General features: G+C 38.2%; 1 protein-coding gene across 1 annotated transcript in view; it reads right to left on the reverse strand.

The window, feature by feature from the left end:
• The window catches only part of LRGUK (leucine rich repeats and guanylate kinase domain containing), a 118,927-nt gene that overhangs the window by 82,981 nt on the left and 15,414 nt on the right, over positions 1 to 20,532 (reverse strand). Inside the window, exons 4-6 of the mRNA XM_036863653.1 lie at positions 15,292 to 15,392; positions 11,556 to 11,637; positions 2,061 to 2,185 (exon numbers count right to left, since the gene is read on the reverse strand). Coding sequence (XP_036719548.1) covers positions 2,061 to 2,185; positions 11,556 to 11,637; positions 15,292 to 15,392 — 308 coding nt within the window. The remainder of the gene's footprint in view (positions 1 to 2,060; positions 2,186 to 11,555; positions 11,638 to 15,291; positions 15,393 to 20,532) is intronic.

Here is a 20,532-nt window from a genome sequence, read left to right on the forward strand (position 1 = left end):
TTTTGTTCTAGTTCTGTGAAAAATGACATTTGTAGTTTGATAGGGATTGCACTGAATCTGTAGATTGCTTTGGGTAGTAGAGTCATTTTCACAATGTTGATTCTTCCAATCTAAGAACATGATATATCTCTCCATCTGTTGGTATCATCTTTAATTTCTTTCATCAGTGTCTTATAGTTTTCTGCATACAGGTCTTTTGTCTCCCTAGGTAGGTTTATTTCTAGGTATTTTATTCTTTTTGTTGCAATGGTAAATGGCAGTGTTTGCTTAATTTCTCTTTCAGATTTTTCATCATTGGTGTATAGGAATGCAAGAGATTTCTGTGCATTAATTTTGTATCCTGCTACTTTACCAAATTCATTGATTACCTCTAGTAGTTTTCTGGTAGCGTCTTTAGGATTCTCTATGTATAGTATTAAGTCATCTGCAAACAGTGACAGCTTTACTTCTTCTTTTCCAATTTGGATTCCTTTTATTTCTTTTTCTTCTCTGATTGCTGCGGCTAAAACTTCCAAAACTTATGTTGAATAATAGTGGTGAGAGTGGGCATCCTTGTCTTGTTCCTGATCTTAGTGGAAATGGTTTCAGTTTTTCACCACTGAGAACGATGTTGGCTGTGGGTTTGTCATATATGGCCTTTATTATGTTGAGGTTAATTTCCCTCTATGCTTACTTTCTGCAGGGTTTTTATCATAAATGTGTGTTGAATTTTGTCAAAAGCTTTTTCTGCATCTATTGAGATGATCATATGGTTTTTATCCTTCAGTTTGTTAATATGGTGTATCACATTGATTGATTTGTGTATATTGAAGAATCCTTGCATTCCTGGGATAAACCCCACTTGATCATGGTGTATGATGCTTTTAATGTGCTGTTGGATTCTGTTTGCTAGTATTTTGTGGAGGATTTTTGCATCTATGTTCATCAGTGATATTGGCCTGTAGTTTTCTTTTTTTGTGACATCTTTGTGTGGTTTTGGTATCAGTGTGATGGTGGCCTCGTAGAATGAGTTTGGGAGTGTTCCTTCCTCTGCTATATTTTGGAAGAGTTTGAGAAGGATAGGTATTAGCTCTTCTCTAATGTTTGATAGAATTCACCTGTGAAGCCATCTGGTCCTGGGCTTTCGTTTGTTGGAAGATTTTTAATCACAGTTTCAATTTCAGTACTTGTGACTGGTCTGTTTATATTTTCTATTTCTTCCTGGTTCAGTCTGAGAAGGTTGTGCTTTTCTAAGAATTTGTCCATTTCTTCCAGGTTGTCCTATATTGGCATATAGTTGCTTGTAGTAATCTCTCATGATCCTTTGTATTTCTGCAGGGTCAGTTGTTACTTCTCCTTTTTCATTTCTAATTCTGTTGATATGAGTCTTCTCCTTTTTTTTCTTGATGAGTCTGGCTAATGGTTTATCAATTTTGTTTATCTTCTCAAAGACCCAGCTTTTAGTTTTATTGATCTTTGCTATTGTTTCCTTCATTTCTTTTTCATTTATTTCTGATCTGATCTTTATGATTTCTCTCCTTCTGCTAACTTTGGGGCTTTTTGTTCTTCTTTCTCTAATTGCTTTAGGTGTAAGGTTAGGTTGTTTATTTGAGATGTTTCTTGTTTCTTGAGGTTGGATTGTATTGGTATAAACTTCTCTCTTAGAACTGCTTTTGCTGCATCCCATAGGTTTTGGGTCGTCGTGTTTTCATTGTCATTTGTTTCTAGGTATTTTTTGATTTCCTCTTTGATTTCTTCAGTGATCTCTTGGTTATTATAAAAATATTCTTAATAGTTGCTAAAAGTATGCCTTCCTTTCTCAGTGTTAAAGTCAATCTTTTAAAAAATGGAATTTGTGTACCAAATTAGGAAATCATTTTACTTTAGCATGAATTATTCATCACACACACACACACACACACACACCCCAGATATGGAAAGGAACAAACAAAACTAAAGACAATGACATTTCATGAAGGAATTAGCTCTTTATAAAACTGAAAAATCCTAACTATCATTCATATATTTACTAAGACATTAACTAGTACTTCTATAAAGAATAATACTTTTGTTAGACTCACCAGACAAAGTATTTTGATCGGTAACATTCCTAAGCCATTAATGGTTTTGATCTTGTTCTTGGCCAAACTAAGGTGGGTAAGACTGCTACACAGCTCTAGTCCGTTGATTTCAGCTATCTCATTGCCTATACACCACGACTATGTTTAAGGAAAATGGTATTAGAAACATTCGGAAGAAAAAATGAATTAGTGTCAAATCAAATCATCATTAGAAAAATCAGACAACAGCATAAATAAAAAAGTTCTCTATGATAATATAGGATGAATGCTAAGTCTTAAAATGATATTTTTTTCATATAGAAGTTAATAGTGCACCAGTTAAAATTAGTTTGTATTTTTTAAAGGCATAGCTTTTGAGTGTGCTCAATTGCCTTTGCATTCATATGTGACTCATTTAATCAGTGAGGAAAAACATTTCAGAGTGGTTCAAAGCTGCCACCTTGGCAGTGTTCTTTCCTTGGTTCCTTAATGGTCTCCATGAGAAACTCTTGTACTTTTCCACAGGCAGAACTGAATCCAGGGTTGCCCTGGAGAGACACATGCACTTTATCATCCCCATAACCAGGGAAACAGCCCCGGAGGTGTCATCTGCAGAAAATGGGTGATATTGAGAGGAATAGCCTTTTCTTCTATCTATATTGGCTTCTCTTCTCTTTATAATAAATGAGGCCTAAACTCAGCCTTCTTTTCCTCATCTGTTGATTTTCTAGTTATTTTAAAATTTAACTCTTACCTTTTGTGTTCTATACTTATAGTCACCTAAAAGTGCAAACTCTAAGTCACCAATTCTACTTACCTCTCTCTGTCCTCAATCTTTCTGGCAAATTTCTAGGATTTAATATCACTTCTCCACCCAAGCTCAGTTTTCCCTCCCAAGTAGCCTAAGACATCACCATTTTCTCAGCCACTTGTAATCTTCAGGGTGTCCGATCATCACCAAAACCTGGCATTTTTTGCTTTAAGACATCTCTTCAAATATGTCCTTCCTTTTCATTCACTCCTCTGCCAACTTAATTCAGCTTTAGCACCAATGGATACCTCTAACATCCATTTCTTCGTGCCCTCAAGTCACCTTACACACTGTAGTCAGGTTAATTTTTTTCAAAATATTGACTGGATATCATGCTTCTATTTAAAAATTCTCACAGGATGAATTCCAAATTCTTCACTCTGGCATTTAAGGCCCTTTACTTTAAGCAAAACCTATTTATTGAATTTCATCCCCATAATAATCCAGTGAGAATGCTCCAATTCTGCCAGGTCAATCTTCTCAATAGTTCTGGAATATACCCCTTGACTTTCTTAATTTTTTTAAATACTGCTTTCCTACTTATTTCTAAACCCTACCCATTCTTCAGGACTTAATTTGAAATTCCACTTTTTAAAGTTTTTTCTCTTTTTTAACATTTGCATTAAACCAACATCTTAAGTATTTCTTTTTGACAACCTCATTTCCCTACTTCTATTAGTTTTTAATTACATAAGTAAATACAGGTGACAGACTGGGAGAATATATTGACAACATATATACTATACAAAGAATTACTATCTAGAAAACATAAAGAATGACAATAACCCAATAGAAAATGGGGAAAGAATATATCCAGGAAATTCCCAGAAGAGCAAATCCAAGTGGCTAACATAATAAACATATGAAAAGACACTCTGCTTCACCTGTAGTCGGGAGAAAGCAAATTAAGATGCTATCCTTTGCCTATCAGTTTGGCAAACATTTTAAAGCTTTGGAAGAACAGATTCTTTCATACTACTGGGCGAGAGGGTTCATTATGGTATAGCCTCTCTGGAGGCAATTTGGCAGTGACTATTATAATTGTAAATATCAGAGCAATTCCAATTCTTGGTATCCACTCGAGACAAACTCTTTCTTCCTCAAAGCCTTTTCTGGTCAACTTCTAACACCCCACCTATGGAGATTAATCACAGAATCAACAAATTTTTTAAGAGAAAGGAAGGGACTGTAAGTATCACAGGAACATACATTTTGCCTCATAATTAGTTGTAGTTATCCTAACTCTACTACTCACTAGTTTTGTGATGTAATTTCTCTCTGCTCAGATTTTTCATCTGTAAAATGGAGACAACATCAGGCTGCCGTGAAGGCCAAAAGTTAGATCATGAGAAAAAATGTAGAAAATGTATGTGAGTGAGTTGTACAAGTACCTCACAATTATAAGGCATTGTTATCATTACTAAATTACAAGCACATGAGGCCAAGGAATCACATCCTCTGCCTCTTGGCCAGCAGCACAAAAAGGAGGATTCAGGCCAGGACTGATTCTGAAAGAACTAAGCCAGACACAGAGTTTAATTAAGAAACTAAAAGCAATGATGAGAAAATACTGCCAAATGAACCAGAAATGTCTCGATTTTCCTCACTGGTTCCAGATTCAATCCTTGGGCTGTTCGGCTTGTTGTCAACATGCATTTCAAAACCACTTTCATAAAGCTTCCTGCCAGACTAGCTCTACAAATAGACACTTATGCTCACAAACACGATCCTTCTTTCTGCTTCCATTTTCTTTGGGCTATTTAAACAATCACTCTATAGATGAAATAAAATATCCTCAGTGTAGCAATCTTTGGTAAGAAAAATTAAGCACGGAAAACTTCAAATGGTCATTTGTCTTAATCTAGCAGAGGAAGCAACAGTCTTTAAGTCCTATTTCAGGAGCACTAGTGTCTTGGTAGCTCAGCTTCAACAGAAACAAAGATACTCTGAATTATGACAGAGAGTAAAACAAATGCTTGTGGGTGGCTGAGTCAGGAAGCACTCCCATGGGAAGCAGGCAAGGATTAGAAAACTAGAAAACAGGAATCCGGACACTGTCAAGAGATAATGGGAACTGAAAAGGAAAGCCTGTTGACTGTGTATACAGTAATTTTCCAAGACATTAGAGGCCGTTCCCTTGGTGCATCCAGCTTACTCTCTAGCTTTGACTAGTAGGGCAAGTCATGTTTTATGAAATTAGTATGGCAAAGGGCGAGGAGCTGACTGAACATCTCTGCTGAGAAATAGGTTCATTTCACCGAAACTGTCTCCTATTTCCCAACTCTTCACTCCCCTTTAAATTTCAAGGAATTTTAGGCACTATAAATTACAGGTGACCCTTGACAAACAGGTCTGAAATGTATGGGTCCACTTATACATGATTTTTTTTTTTTTTTTCACTAAATACATACTACAGCGGTACACCATCTGTAGAGGTTGGTTGAATCCACTGGTGCACAATCGTGGATACAAAGGGCTTACTGTAAAGTTATGTGTGGCTATTCGATTGCTTTGGGATCGGTCCCCTAACCCCCACCATTATTCAAGGCTCAACCGCAATCAGGCTCTTAAGTAAACAGTACTTTTCACAGTGGCGCAACGGCTTCCCCCCCTAATTACTCCCATGGTCACATCATATGTGACTGCCAGCAATGCCGACAGTCAATATGCAGGACTGGTCCATCCAGAGCTCTAAGTTCAGGAATACCTTTATCTCTCCTATCTCCCATTTTCTTAAGAACCTTCATGAAATGTTACTTGCCCTTCCTCCTAACATTATTCTTTCATGTTCTTTCATAAGTCTTGGGACTTTCCGATAAGAAGAAATAGAATCAGATAAGCCACTAAACTATTACAATGAATTAGCTTATTGAGTTAATCCTCTTAGGTATAGTTTAATTTTAAAAGGCCACTATCAGGAGAAAGAGACTCAAAGAACACAAGATCATCATACTGCATTCCAGCTCTAAAATTTTGTGATTCTATGAATAAATCTTTTACAGTGGAATGTTAGATCCTCGTGGAAACTGAGTGAAGGAATCCAAAGGCACATAAGCATAACTTTACAGCTAGGGAGAAGCCCAACAATATATTTTTACATTTTGGCGATGCTGTCAGCAGTTCACAGTGCTTGACATGAATTATTCACTAGTCCGCATTTGCTCTTATTCATTTGTCTACAACCATAAAATATGGGCCGGGTGTACAGAAAACAGTTACTAAGAAATAAATAGGAAATCCATCACAATTCTCTTAGTGGAAAGAACCACAATGATGACCTTAATCAAAACCAATCCTGAAGGATCTATATCACCTTACCAGTGAAAAATGTTCTTCACTATGGGAGTGAATCTCTTTAAGAAATGAAACATGCATACACTTTAAATGGCTATGTGATAAAAGTAGTAATCATTCAATGAATTGCAACATGAGAAGAACAATGGAATGCAGAAGACTAGTCTCAGCTCAACCATTTATCAAATAATATCGGACGTTTCCCTGAGTCTCAGGTTCCTCTCCCATAAAATAACAGCACTAGATGATCCCTGAAGTCCTGTCTGGATTTAAAAATTCTATAAATCACTTTTTAAAAATTTCATGATTCTATAATCATGGAATAAATTCCAATGATCAATTAATATTTATAGGTAAAGAATAAACTGCATCCTTTCTTAAGACTAAATAAATATACTAATCCTCGGCAAAGTTTATCATCTTTCGATTTGGGGTGATTATCAATTAATCATCAGTTGCCCACCTACAGAAGGAAAAAATAGCATAATAAGATTAACTAAAAAAGTTGATAGTTTATAGTTAACAATTCATTCTGAGGTATTAACATAATCTAGTACAATCACATTGTCAGCACTACTAGCTTGATTAACTGATTTGTTTTTTATTTTAAATAACTGCTTTTAATATTGATAATTATACTTCTCTTTTAATTTTATTTTAAACAAAAGTGCAATTTTTTCCCCTCAAATAGAAAACACAGCTGCTCACTAAGGAAAGCTTGAATAAATACAAAACGTTTAAAAAAAGATAACAGCCAAATTTCTAAAGCATTTAAAAAAGGACAAATGGAATGGCAGCAGATGAGAAAAGCATGACATTCAAGATATAACAGACAGGACTGATTAGCTTAGAGCTGTGGATCTCAAAGTGTGGTCCTCAGACCAGCAATGCCAGCATCATCCCGGAACTTGTTAGATATGCAAGTTCTCAGGTACCACCCCAGACCTACTTAACCAAAAGCTCTGGAGGGTGGGGACCAGAAATAGGTGTTTTAACAAGCCCTCCGGGGAATTCTGATAGAGCTGGACTTTGACATTTGGTAACTAACTGTTTTCAAGGAAATTAATTTCTAAGTTTCAAATTTAAAAAAAATTTTAATGAAGACAGGCACATCATTGGCCATACATGGCCTGCTTTTATTTACTTTTAAAAATTTGATGAATATTCTTGAAACCACCACCATTCCCAGCCCAAGAAGTAGAATATTAGCAATAAGTTACATCTACCTCTGCACACCTCTCCTGTCACGTCTTGACGGCTCCCTCTCAGAGATAACCCTTAGGCTGAATTGCCTATTTCTTCTTCCCTTTCCCCTTTGGTTTTATACCTAAATTATATTTGGTTTGGACTTCCCTGGTAGCGCAGTGGTGAAGAATCTGCCTGCCAGTGCAGGGGGACACGGGTTCGACCCCTGGTCTGGGAAGATCCCACATACCGCGGAGCAACTAAGCCTGTGCGCCACAACTACTGAGCCTGTGCTCTAGAGCCTGCGAGCCACAACTACTGAGCCCATGCACCGCAACTACTGAAGCCGGCACGCCTAGAGCCTGTGCTCCGCAACAAGAGAAGCCACTGCAATGAGAAGCCCGTGCACCGCAAGAAAGAGTAGCCCCCGTTTGCCGCAACTAGAGAAAGCCCGCGTGCAGCAACGAAGACCCAACACAGCCAAAAATTTAAAAAAAAATTTTTTTTAATTAAAAAAATTTTTTTAATTAAAAAAAGATTATATTTGGTTTTATTAACAGTCAACTTTACTGGTGCATGGAGATATATACAGTTCATTCATTTTCACGACTATATGGTAATGCTATTGTATCAGTATACCATAATTTATTTATGCTCTCTTATCAAGGAATATTTGGGCTATTTCAATTTTTTGCTATTACAAGCCTCCAGGTACACGTATGCTAAACTTCCTATATATAGGAATGAAAGTGCTAGATCATAGAAAACGTGGATGTTCAACTTTACAAGATTGCGCAAAATTGTTTTCCAAAGTGGTTGAACTAATTTCACACCCATAAGGAAGAAAAATAGAGATCCTCTTGACCTATGTGTTCTCCAACACATGGTATTTTTTGATTTCTTACATTCTGTCAACTGAATGGATATAATATAGTATATCGTGAGCTTGACTTGCATTTCTCTGATTACAAATGAGGTTGACATGTCTTCATATGTTTGTTAGCCTTTCTGATTCATTTTCTATAAAATTATATTTACACATCTTCTCCCATCTTCATATGCAGGAACATGCTATAATATATTTCCCTTTAGTTAGGTCTTTAATACCCTTCAATAAAGTTTTATTATGTTCCCCCGACAGGTCTTATTCATCTTTAATAAGATACATATTCTTGTAAATGGCGTTTCTTTTTAAGGTTGTGTTTTCTAGTTGCTTGTTTGTGGTATAGAGTAATGCAATCAATTTCTGTTTATTGAAGTCATATCCAACTACCTTGTTGAACTCTCAAAACTCTATTATTTCGAGTAGTTTGTTGCAAGTTCTTTTTTATATTCTGTAGACAATCATATCATTTGCAAAAAATGACTTTTTCTCCTTATCAATCTTTATACTTTGCTTTCATTTCTTTCTCTTATGATGCTGAGTTAAGACCTCTTAAACAATGACGGTTAGAAGTGGCAAAGGCAGTTATCTTGTCTTGTATCCTTGATTTTAAAGAGTGCTTAGAACATGTCCCCAGTTAGGATAAAGTTTGTTTCAAATATTTTTGTTGACATTCTTATGAAGTTGAGGAAATTCCCTATTACTAGTTTACTAAGAGTTTTTATTGAGAATGAAGAATGGATTCTATTAAATTTTCTGTATCTATTGAGCTTCTATATCTATTTATCATATGATTTATTTCCCTTAATCTGTTCATGTCGTTAATGACATTTTAAAATTTTCTAATGCTGAACTATCCTTACATTCATGAGATAAACCTAACTTGGTCATGGTATATTATCTTTTTCATATACTGTCAGATTCAGTTTGCTAATATTTTGTTTAAGATTTTTACATCTATATCACAAGTGAAATAAGCCTGTCATTTTCCTTTCTCTTACTGTTCCTTGTCTGGTTTAGGTATCAAAGTAACCTCATTAAAATGAATTGTGAATATGCCTTCTATTTTAAATCTTTGAAAGAATTTGTTCATTTTTGAAAGGTTTGTTCTTGAAAGTTGGGGTTTTTTGTATGAAGATTTTTAATTTAATTGATTTTAATTTGTAATGAACTAGTTTTATAGTTATAGGACTACTCAGGGTTTCTATCTCCAAGTCATATACATTTCTATCTCCAAGTTATATACATTTGGTGTATAACATTTTTCTAGGGATTTATCCATTTCATCTAAGTTTTTAAATGTTCTGGCATTAAAAAGTTGTTTAGAAATTCTTTTTTATCTCAAAGCTTTTAAGTCTTTTCAAAACTCTAATTACATAATTATACACAACATGATATGCCTGAACAGAACAAAAGAAAGAGGCATAGTTAGTACTGTTTAAAAATTAGCCTACTCTCTTTTCAAAATTGTAAGCTGTGTAAGAAGTAGTTTATGAAGGGGAGCTAGTTCTGGGTATTTGTCTTCGCATTTTTAAAAACACAGATAAGGAATTGTGCCACGGTATTTACATTCTAATTATGTGTCTACGTTCTGAATTCCAATCAGTTCTGATGTAATAAAACTTTTTACACTTTGGAGATGAGACTCCATTGTTACATCTAAAGTCAAGTTTAAAAAACCCTGATTCCTTCCTCCGTTGACACTTACAAAGTCACAACAGTTTAGCTTTTTACATGGAAAGATAAATTCATGTCGAAATTAAGACTTTCATGATAGAAATGTTTTAAAATGCATCCTCCATTTTCAGTCCAAAATACTGTGGAGTTGTTTTCTCTGGCAACTCCATGCTTGCACGTAGAATATTTTCTGGGAGAAAGAACTCCAGACTTTTGTGTCACCCTTCTCACTCAGGGTACACTGAAGAATAGAAGGAGCTCTGGATGCTCAATCCCTTTTGTCTGGTTGGAGTTTAGGCGGGTAGCTGATGTCTAGACCAGTGCTCCTCAAGCTTTAATATGAACTCACATCACCTAGGGGGTCTTGTTAAAAATGCAGATTCTGATTTCAGAGGTCTTGGGTAGCAGCCAAGAGTCTGCATTTCTAAGAAGTTCCAGGCAATGCTGAGGCTGTTGGTGGTCCCTGAGGAGCATTCTTCTAGATGGCCTGAGATGAGTAGATCTCTGAGCCAGACAGCTTCTGGGACGTCAGACTCTTATCTCTTTCCAAATGCAATATACACAACAGTCAAGCGTAAAGTGCAGGTTCTATGGACGGGTGCCGCTAATGTGTACTACTTTTAGTTTGTCATCAAAACATTTCATTTTGATCATTTTCTCATTCGGCTACGTTCAGGAAAACTTGCTCGTTTCAAGAGCACCCTGTAAATGTCCACTAATTGCTCATTTTCACACACAAGTTCTAAAGAGAGTGATGTGATGTTTTAAGCTTTCCATCATATACAAATGAAGCATTTTTCCTACAAAATACGTCTTCAAGAAAAAGTACCTTCTGTTCTCCCCACATCCCAGCCTCATTACTAGTGTGTACTAGCTGCTGCCACGTCCCTGGAATGAGGCACCCGAGGGCAATCGATTCATTCTCCACTCTGCCCTGAAAAATCCTCAGGTGGGTAGAAAGATACTGAGAAAGAGAAGGCGCTGCTCCCTTATCACCCAGAGAACACTGGTCTCTAGGGTAAGGAAGAGATTCAAGCTCATTAAACTCACAGATCCCCAGTCAACCCCTTAGGGTCCAGAAGCTGGAGCGTGTCTATGTTAAGGCAGGTGCTCTGTTTGCACAGGAGCCTGGCTCATGCAACAGATATGTTCTTGAAGTTGGCTGCGAATCAAAAATTGTTGGTTTTACTTTTTTAAAATTTTTATGAAAGCATCATTTGAGATACACTAGAGAGGATTGCTAGTTAAAGGGAGCTTAGTGTGAATTCTTTTGTAAAATAAATAATCACTAATTTTGGCCGTATCTGGATTTTCAGATACTGAATCTACATAAAATAGGGCCCCAGTTTAAGTAAATTTGAAGAAAGGAGTCGGGTAAAACAGAACTTCTTATCTGGTTCTAGAATTAAAAATAAGCCTATGTTTATCAGAAGAATGACTGTCTTCTTAGCTTTTCAGGTGTCAGATGTTCTTGGCGAGCTTTGATTTGCACTCTTACTCCATGGTCAGTAAAATATCCTCATTTTGTGAATATCAATTCTTAACCGTTTAAATGAGTCACACATCTCTAGTAAATTGCCTATCTGGCACTATTCCAGGTCATCCAGTACACATGTATTAATGGGCCTCTTAATCAAACTTTCCCCTTTAATCATTCAAAGGATACTGTCCAAAATTAGTTTCGTGAGAGACTCATATGCCGACAAATCACACATTTCCGAAATTTGGTTGTAGGAAAAATCCACCTTCTGATAAGAGAAAGAGAGCAGGATGTTATACTTTATTTCTCATTCATCTTAACCACACAATTACTTGCACAAGAATGTATTTTCTGATGAGGGGTTACAATTCATAGTTGAAAATACACTCAGGCTAACGTACTTCCTTTGTGTTTAATCGTTTCCTAGCTGGGACCCTCGTCTGCCCACTTTGAGGGGTACTAAGGGGGAGACCCTTCCCCATGGCCAGCGCGGACAGCCGCGCAACAGAAACGCTTTCTGTTTCTTCAGTCACTCTCCCCATTTTCAGCACTTATTTTAAACTTTCTTGATCTTCCTTCAGAGCTTACCTCAGTTTCACCCTTACTAACCACCATGTCTTCGTTTTCGCTGATGCCCAATAGCCTGTGTTCATTTAGTTTATATGCACATCTTGCTTCTGGCTTCTTTGCCTTCTCTGTTTCTGGCTCAATTTACTCTCCTGTGTCACTCCCTAAAGGCCAGAAAAGTCTTTCTTATTCATCCCTCAGGCCATACCTTGTCCACTCAGCACCCTTTCTCAAACTTGACTATCTTAGGAAAGCATTTTCAACAATATTAGTTGTTCCTACTCAAAAATATGAGAAAGAAAAACAACATTAAATAACTTTGTTTAATTATTCACCTAGTGGCAAAAGATTAAAAAAATATATTTTTTAAAAAACTGCATTAATGTGCTAGGCACATGATAATCATTTTCTGGAAAACTATCAAGCAATTATATAATAAGTACTATTGTTATCTTCTTGTGCCCTTTAAAACAGTAATTTTACCTCCCCTTACCCATGCACTAAGATTATTTTTATCAATGTATTAAATATTAAATACTTTAAATACTAAAAACTTTAAATACTGGACACTAAAAAAAATTTCTTTGAAAACAGCTCAAGTGGCAAGTGTAGAAAATTGGTTAAGTTGATTACAATACAGCAACAAGACTGCATAGTAAGTAAAATACAAGTATGTGAATCATGTGAAGAAATAGAAATGTGCAACCAAAATCCTGTTAAAAAAAAAATCAGAAACAAAATTTTATGCATATACAAATTGCAACTATGTAAAATGCATTCTATGACTTAATTAAAAAGTCAGTTTGGCAGGATAAAATGAAATTTCTTATTCACTTTTTTTTTCTATATAATAATGATGGGCTAGAAATAAACTTATAATTATCTAGGTTTACTTATAGCTGACATTTTTCCATCAACACCTTTCATTCTTGTGCCACAGCTTGTGTGTGCTCACGATACCTATCTAATTACACACCTGTTGGGACTATATGCCAATACTGTGCCCTCCATGCACTTATGATACTGGGCTTGTTGAGAGACCTTAAAAGGGTTATGATATTGCCCTGACTCCCACTGGGAGTTCCACTGGAACCCAGAGCTTGTAAGAAGTGCCCATCAATCAAACGAACCTTCTTCACCTACTAAGAGCAAAATCATTCTAGGAAATACAAAAAGGGTACAAGTATAAGCTCCTGCTCTTTGGGACATGTATGCTTTCTTTGGTTGGTGGCACAAGGCACAAAGATAATAAATGAAACATAAGCAGAGCTATCCGAGAGGGTGGGACATTATACACAAGCGTGATTTACTGGAAAAATGGGCTTTGGGTCTCAGACATGGGGTTCAATGCCAGCCCTGTGACCTTCCAGCAAAGGTTAAGTAAGTTATTTAACCTTTCTGTGCCTCTGCAAACTCATCTGTAAAATGGGACCATTCCAGCTGCCTCACAGTTCTATTGGGAGGATTTAGTAAGATCCTGCATTGAAAACATTGGAAGGCCTCAATCATTCCCCTCCCAGGTTCACAAAGGGTTCACTTAGGGTTCACATAGGGTTGAAGTACCTCGTCAGGGGCACTCTGGCACTTTGCAAGCACTTTCCTAAAGTTACCAATACATTTGCTCTTAATTCTCTAGGAACTTAAACATTGAGGTATCTGCCATAACGATGGAAACACATCAGTATACATTTGTCCAAACCCACATAACGTACAACACCAAGAGTGAATCCTAATGTAAACTGTGGACTTCGGGTGATTATGATGTGTCAGTGTAGGTTTGAGTGTAACAAATGTCCCACTCTGGCGGGGGATGTTGATAATGGGGAGGCTGCGCATTTGTGGGGGCAGGAGATATATGGGAAATCTCTGCACTTTCTCCTCAATTTTGCTATGAACCTAAAACTGCTCTAAAAAAAAAGATGGGGTATCTGATTTGTTTTTGTTTACTTGTGCAGTCTTTTGGGCAGGGGGTGAGGCAAGGTTGTGAATGAAAGAAACTCCAGGCAAGTTTTTCCAAGGAAGGGGGTCACACTGTTGCCATGGCTGATTTCACTGGGGCTTAGGGCAAGGCAGAAGGGACAGCAAAGGAGGGAGAATCAAGACAGCTCTGCAAGAACAATTCCTGATGACATGGAGACCACAAGGCCCCATACTGAGGACAAATAGGCACCTTGTGTGGCTTTTCTGGATAAAGGAATGTCACCACAGCAATAACTGTAATTTCAAAGGGAAAAAACTCACTACTGATAAAAATGTAGCAATGTGAAATAACAGAAGAAAAATTAAGAAAGGCGTCTCACTGACAGTATGGAGGATCCAGTCCGATTCTTGATTTCAAACAGACTCATATTTGTGCAAGCTCCAGCAGAATATGTTGGATCTACATTAATTTGGCTTGTAAACAAAATAAAACTAATAGGTAATAAAAGGCAATCATTGATGTCCACTCCTTAAAACAACTTTTTAATGAAATATTTGAGTCCAATAGAAAAATACTCGCCCCAAGCTGTGGCAATGGTTCCCAAATTTGTCAGCATGTTAGAGCCACCTGGGTGGGGTCTTTTAGAAATTCCCACACCCAGGCCTTACCTTGGACCACCTGAACCAGAATATCTGGCAGTGGGATCCAGGAATCAGTAGTCTTTAAAGCTCTCCAGGTGATTCCAGTGTGCAGAAAATCGGAGTACCATTAATCTACGACCTCTCTGCTTACGTGTGGCCCATGGACCAGCAGCAATGGCTCACCAGGAAGGCTGTTAGAAAGCAGAGCCTCAGGCCCACCTCAGACCTACTGGATCAGAATCTCATTTTCACAAGAACGCCATGTGACCTACACACATGTTAAAGTATGAGACACAGCGCTCCACAGCAGAGTAAGCTGCTCCATCAACCACCGTTCACAGAGTTTCATTCTGCCTCAGAAATGCAAAAGCAAGTGCAGAGAAGCAAGAATGAAGATCTGAAATCACTGCTTTCTAAACAAAAGTAAAGGTTGGATCAATAAAGAAGGCAAAATTTAAGCCCCCAGGAAATTTTTACAGAATTTTCAGGTATAAATTTGTTCTGCTATAATAAAAATATACAAACAATAACTAGTATTTAAATGAAGCAGAGAAAAGGGAAAGAAGTTAGTTCATTGGTTTGGACACTAGGTTTTAGCAAAGCTTCCAAAAAAGATAATCTCTTGAAAGACTATCTCCTTTTTCTAAAATAAATGATACACAAATCCTTCTCCTTTTTTATTTCATTTCTCCTCTGTCTTACTCTCTCTGAATTCTCTTTTAGTGCTGTTTTGCTTGTTAATGTATTTCACAAACCAGTTAACACAAGTAATTAGTGTATTAATAAAATCTACCTTGAGATTCTTGGGTGGCTTGAAATTGAAGAATGTCGTCAGTTTATTCTGAGACGCATTAAGTTCTAGAAGATAAGGCATACAGCTCACACAAGACAAATCTGGGGGGTAAAATGAATAAAGAATAAGGTAAGTCAATAAAATAAAACTTAGACAAAGTCATTAAAAACAGCATACATTATATCAGAACATTTTAAAACTATACCAGTTGTAAGCACATCTTAATTATTCCAGATGAGTGAAATGAATAAAAATAGGAATATGCAAAACACACACACACACACACACACACACACACACACACACACAAACAGAGCATGGAAAATGCACCATGAGCCCAAAATTTAACCTTCTTCTCCAGGGCCCCCAACCTGTCCCATCCCCATCTTCCATCACAACCAGGAAAGAAATGACCGAGGCCTCCTTGTGGCCCAGCTCACTCTCCCCTGAGCTGCTAACAGTCAATGCTTCAAAAATGCCAGCCTTGGGGGAGACCTTCAATATGGCGCAGGAGTTAGACATGGAGATCACCTTCCTCCCCACAAATACATCAGAAATACATCTACATGCGGAACAACTCCTACAGAACACCTACTCAAGGCTGGCAGAAGACCTCAGACTTCCCAAAAGGCAAGAAACTCCCCACGTACCTGGGTAGGGCAAAAGAAAAAAGAAAAAACAGAGACAAAAGAATAGGGACAGGACCTGCACTTCTGGGAGGGAGCTGTGAAGGAGGAAAGGTTTCCACACACTAGGAAGCCCCTTCGCAGGCGGAGATGGGGGGGTGGCGGGGGGGGTAAGCTTCGGAGCCACGGAGAAGAGCGCAGCCACAGGGGTGCGGAGGGCAAAGCAGAGAGATTCCTGCACAGAAGATCGATGCCGACCAGCACTCACCAGCCCGAGAGGCTTGTCTGCTCACCCGCCGGGGCGGGCGGGGGCTGGGAGTTGAGGCTCGGGCTTCGGAGGTCGGATCCCAGGGAGAGGACTGGGGTTGGCTGCATGAACACAGCCTGAAGGGGGCAAGTGCACCACAGCTAGCCAGGAGGGAGTCCGGGAAAAAGTCTGGAGCTGCCGAAGAGGCAAGAGACCATTGTTCTGGGTGTGCGAGGAGAGAGGATTCAGAGCACCATCTAAACGAGCTCCAGAGACGGGCGTGAGCCGTGGCTATCAGTGCGGACCCCAGAGACATGAGACACTAAGGCTGCTGTTGCCGCCACCAAGAAGCCTGTGTGCGGGCCCAGGTCACTCTCCACACCTCCCCTCCCGGGAGCCGGTGGAGCTCGCCACTGCCAGGGTCCCGTGATCCAGGGACAACTTCCCAGGGAGAATGCACGGCGCCTCAGGCTGGTGCAACGTCACGCCGGCCTCTGCCCCCACAGTCTCGCCCCGCATTCCGTACCCCTCCTTCCCCCCATCCTGAGTGAGCCAGAGCCCCCGAATCAGCTGCTCCTTTAACCCCATCCGGTCTGAGCGGGAACAGACGCCCTCAGGCGACCTACACGCAGAGGCGGGGCCAAATCCAAAGCTGAACACCGGGAGCTGTGCGAACAAAGAAGAGAAAGGGAAATCTCTCCCAGCAGCCTCAGGAGCAGCGGATTAAATCTCCACAATCAACTTGATGTAACCTGCATCTCTGGAATACCTGAATAAACAATGAATCATCCCAAATTGAGGTGGTGGACTTTGGAGGCAATGATATATATATATTTTTTCCATTTTCTCTTTTTGTGAGTGTGTATGTGTATGCTTCTTCGTGTGATTTTGTCTGTATAGCTTTGCTTTTACCATTTGTCCTAGGGTTCCGTCTGTCCAGTTTCTGTTTCTTTTCTTTTTTGGGATAGTTTTTAGCACATGTTATAATTGGTAGATTTGTTTTTTGGTTTGGTTGCTCTCTTTTTTTAATTTTTAATAATTATTTTTTATTTTAATAACTTTATTTTATTTTCTTTTTTCCTTTCTTTTTTTCTCCCTTTTCTTCTGAGCCATGTGGCTGACAGGGTCTTGGTGCTCCAGCTGGGTGTCAGGCTTGTGCCTCTGAGGTAGGAGAGCTGAGTTCCGGACATTGGACCACCAGAGACCTTCCGGCTCCACGTAATATCAAATGGCGAAAGCTCTCCCAGAGATCTCCATCTCAATGCTAAGACTCAGCTCCACTCAACAACCAGCAAGATACAGTGATGGACACCCTATGCCAAACAACTAGCAAGACAGGAACACAACCCCACCCATTAGCAGAGAGGATGCCTAAAATCATAATAAGGTCACAGACAACCCAAACACACCACCGGACGCGGTCCTACCCACCAGGAAGACAAGATCCAGCCTCATCCTCCAGAACACAGGCACCAGTTCCCTCCACCAGGAAGCCTACACAACCCACTGAACCAACCTTACCCACTGGGGGCAGACACCAAAAACAACGGGAACTACGAACCTGCAGCCTGTGAAAAGGAGACCCCAAACACAGTAAGTTAAGCAAAATGAGAAGACAGAGAAACACAGCAGATGAAGGAGCAATGTAAAAACCCACCAGACCAAACAAATGAAGAGGAAATAGGCAGTCAACCTGAAAAAGAATTCAGCGTAAAGATAGTAAAGATGATCCAAAATCTTGGAAATAGAATGGAAAAAATACAAGAAACGTTTAACAAGGACCTGGAAGAACTAAAGAGCAAACAAACAATGATGAACAACACAATACATGAAATTTAAAATTCTCTAGAAGGAATCAATAGTAGAATAACTGAGGCAGAAGAACAGATAAGTGACCTGGAAGATAAAATAATGGAAATAACTAGTGCAGAGCAGATTAAAGAAAAAAGAATGAAAAGAATTGAGGACAGTCCCAGAGACCTCTGGGACAACATTAAATGCACCAACATTTGAATTATAGGGGTCCCAGAGGAAGAAGAGAAAAAGAAAGGGACTGAGAAAATATTTCAAGAGATTATAGTTGCAAACTTCCCTAATATGGGAAAGGAAATAGTTAATCAAGTCCAGGAAGCACAGAGACTTCCATACAGGATAAATCCACGGAGAAACACGCCAAGACACATATTACTCAAACAATCAAAAAATAAATACAAAGAAAAACTATTAAAAGCAGCAAGGGAAAAACAACAAATAACATACAAGGGAATCCCCATAAGGTTAACAGCTGATCTTTCAGCAGAAACTCTACAAAACAGAAGGGAGTGGCAGGACATATTTAAAGTGATGAAAGGGAAGAACCTACAACCAAGATTACTCTACCCAGCAAGGATCTCGTTCAGATTCGACAGAGAAATTAAAACCTTTACAGACAAGCAAAAGCTAAGACAATTCAGCACCACCAAACCAGCTTTACAACAAATGCTAAAGGACCTTCCCTAGGCAGGAAAGACAAAAGAAGAAAAAGACCTACAATAACAAACCCAAAACAATTAAGAAAATGGTAATAGGAACATACATATCAATAATTACCTTAAATGTAAATGGATTAAATGCTGCAACCAAAAGACATAGACTGGCTGAATGGATACAAAAACAAGACCCATATATATGCTGTCTACAAGAGACCCACTTCAGACCTAGGGACACAGACAAACTGAAAGTGAGAGGATGGAAAAAGATATTCCATGCAAATGGAAATCAAAAGAAAGCTGGAGTAGCAATTCTCGTATCACACAAAATAGACTTTAAAATAAAGACGCAGAGAAGGACCCTACATAATGATCAAGGGATCAATCCAACAAGAAGATATAACAATTGTAAATATTTATGCACCCAACAAAGGAGCACCTCAATACATAAGGAAAATGCTAACAGCCATAAAAGGGGAAATCAACAGTAACACAATCACATTAGGGGACTTTAACACCCCACTTTCACCAATGGACAGATCATCCAAAATGAAAATAAATAAGGAAACATGAGCTTTAAATGACACATTAAACAAGATGGACTTAATTGATATTTATAGGACATTGCATCCAAAAACAACAGAATACACTTTCTTCTCAAGTGCTCATGGAACATTCTCCAGGATAGATATCTTGGGTCACAAATCAAGCCTTGGTAAATTTAAGAAAATGGAAATTGTATCAAGTATCTTTTTCAACCACAACACTATGAGACTAGATATCAATTATAGGAAAAAATCTGTAAAAAATACAAATACATGGAGGCTAAACAATACACTACTTAATAACCAAGAGATCACTGAAGAAATCAAAGAGGAAATAAAAAAATACTTAGAAAGAAATGACAATGAAAACACGATGACCCAAAACCTATGGGATGCAGCAAAAGCAGTTCTAAGAGGGAACTTTAGAGCAATACAGTCCTACCTCAAGAAACAAGAAACATCTCAAATAAACAACCTACCCTTACACCTAAAGCAATTAGAGAAAGAAGAACAAACCCCCCCCAAATTTAGCAGAAGGAAAGAAATCATAAAGATCAGATCAGAAATAAATGAAAAAGAAATGAAGGAAACGATAGCAAAGATCAATAAAACTAAAAGCTGGTTCTTTGAGAAGATAAACAAAATTGATAAACCATTAGCCAGACTCATAAAGAAAAAAAAGGGAGAAGACTCAAATCAATAGAATTAGAAATGAAAAAGGAGAAGTAACAACTGACCCTGCAGAAATACAAAGGATCATGAGAGATTACTACAAGCAACTGTATGCCAATAAAATGGACAACCTGGAAGAAACGGACACATTCTTAGAGAAGCACAACCTTCTGAGACTGAACCAGGAAGAAATAGAAAATATAAACAGACCAATCACAAACACTGAAATTGAGACTGTGATTAAAAATCTTCCAACAAACAAAAGGCCACGACCAGATGGCTTCACAGGCGAATTCTATCAAACATTTAGAGAAGAGCTAACACCTATCCTTCTCAAACTCTTCCAAAATATAGCAGAGGGAGGAACACTCCCAAACTCATTCTATGAGGTCACTATCACCCTGATACCAAAACCAGACAAAGATATCACAAAGAAAGAAAACTACAGGCCAATATCACTGATGAACACAGATGCAAAAATCCTCAACAAAATACTAGCAAACAAAATCCAACAGCACATTAAAAGCATCATACACCATGATCAAGTGGGGTTTATTCAAGGAATGCAAGGATTCTTCAATATATGCAAATCAATCAATGTGATACATCATATTAACAAATTGAAGGATAAAAACCATATGATCATCTCAAATAGATGCAGAAAAAGCTTTTGACAAAATTCA

This window comes from Balaenoptera musculus, chromosome 9, assembly GCF_009873245.2.
Source record: "Balaenoptera musculus isolate JJ_BM4_2016_0621 chromosome 9, mBalMus1.pri.v3, whole genome shotgun sequence".
In the NCBI taxonomy this organism is placed as follows: Eukaryota; Metazoa; Chordata; class Mammalia; order Artiodactyla; family Balaenopteridae; genus Balaenoptera; species Balaenoptera musculus.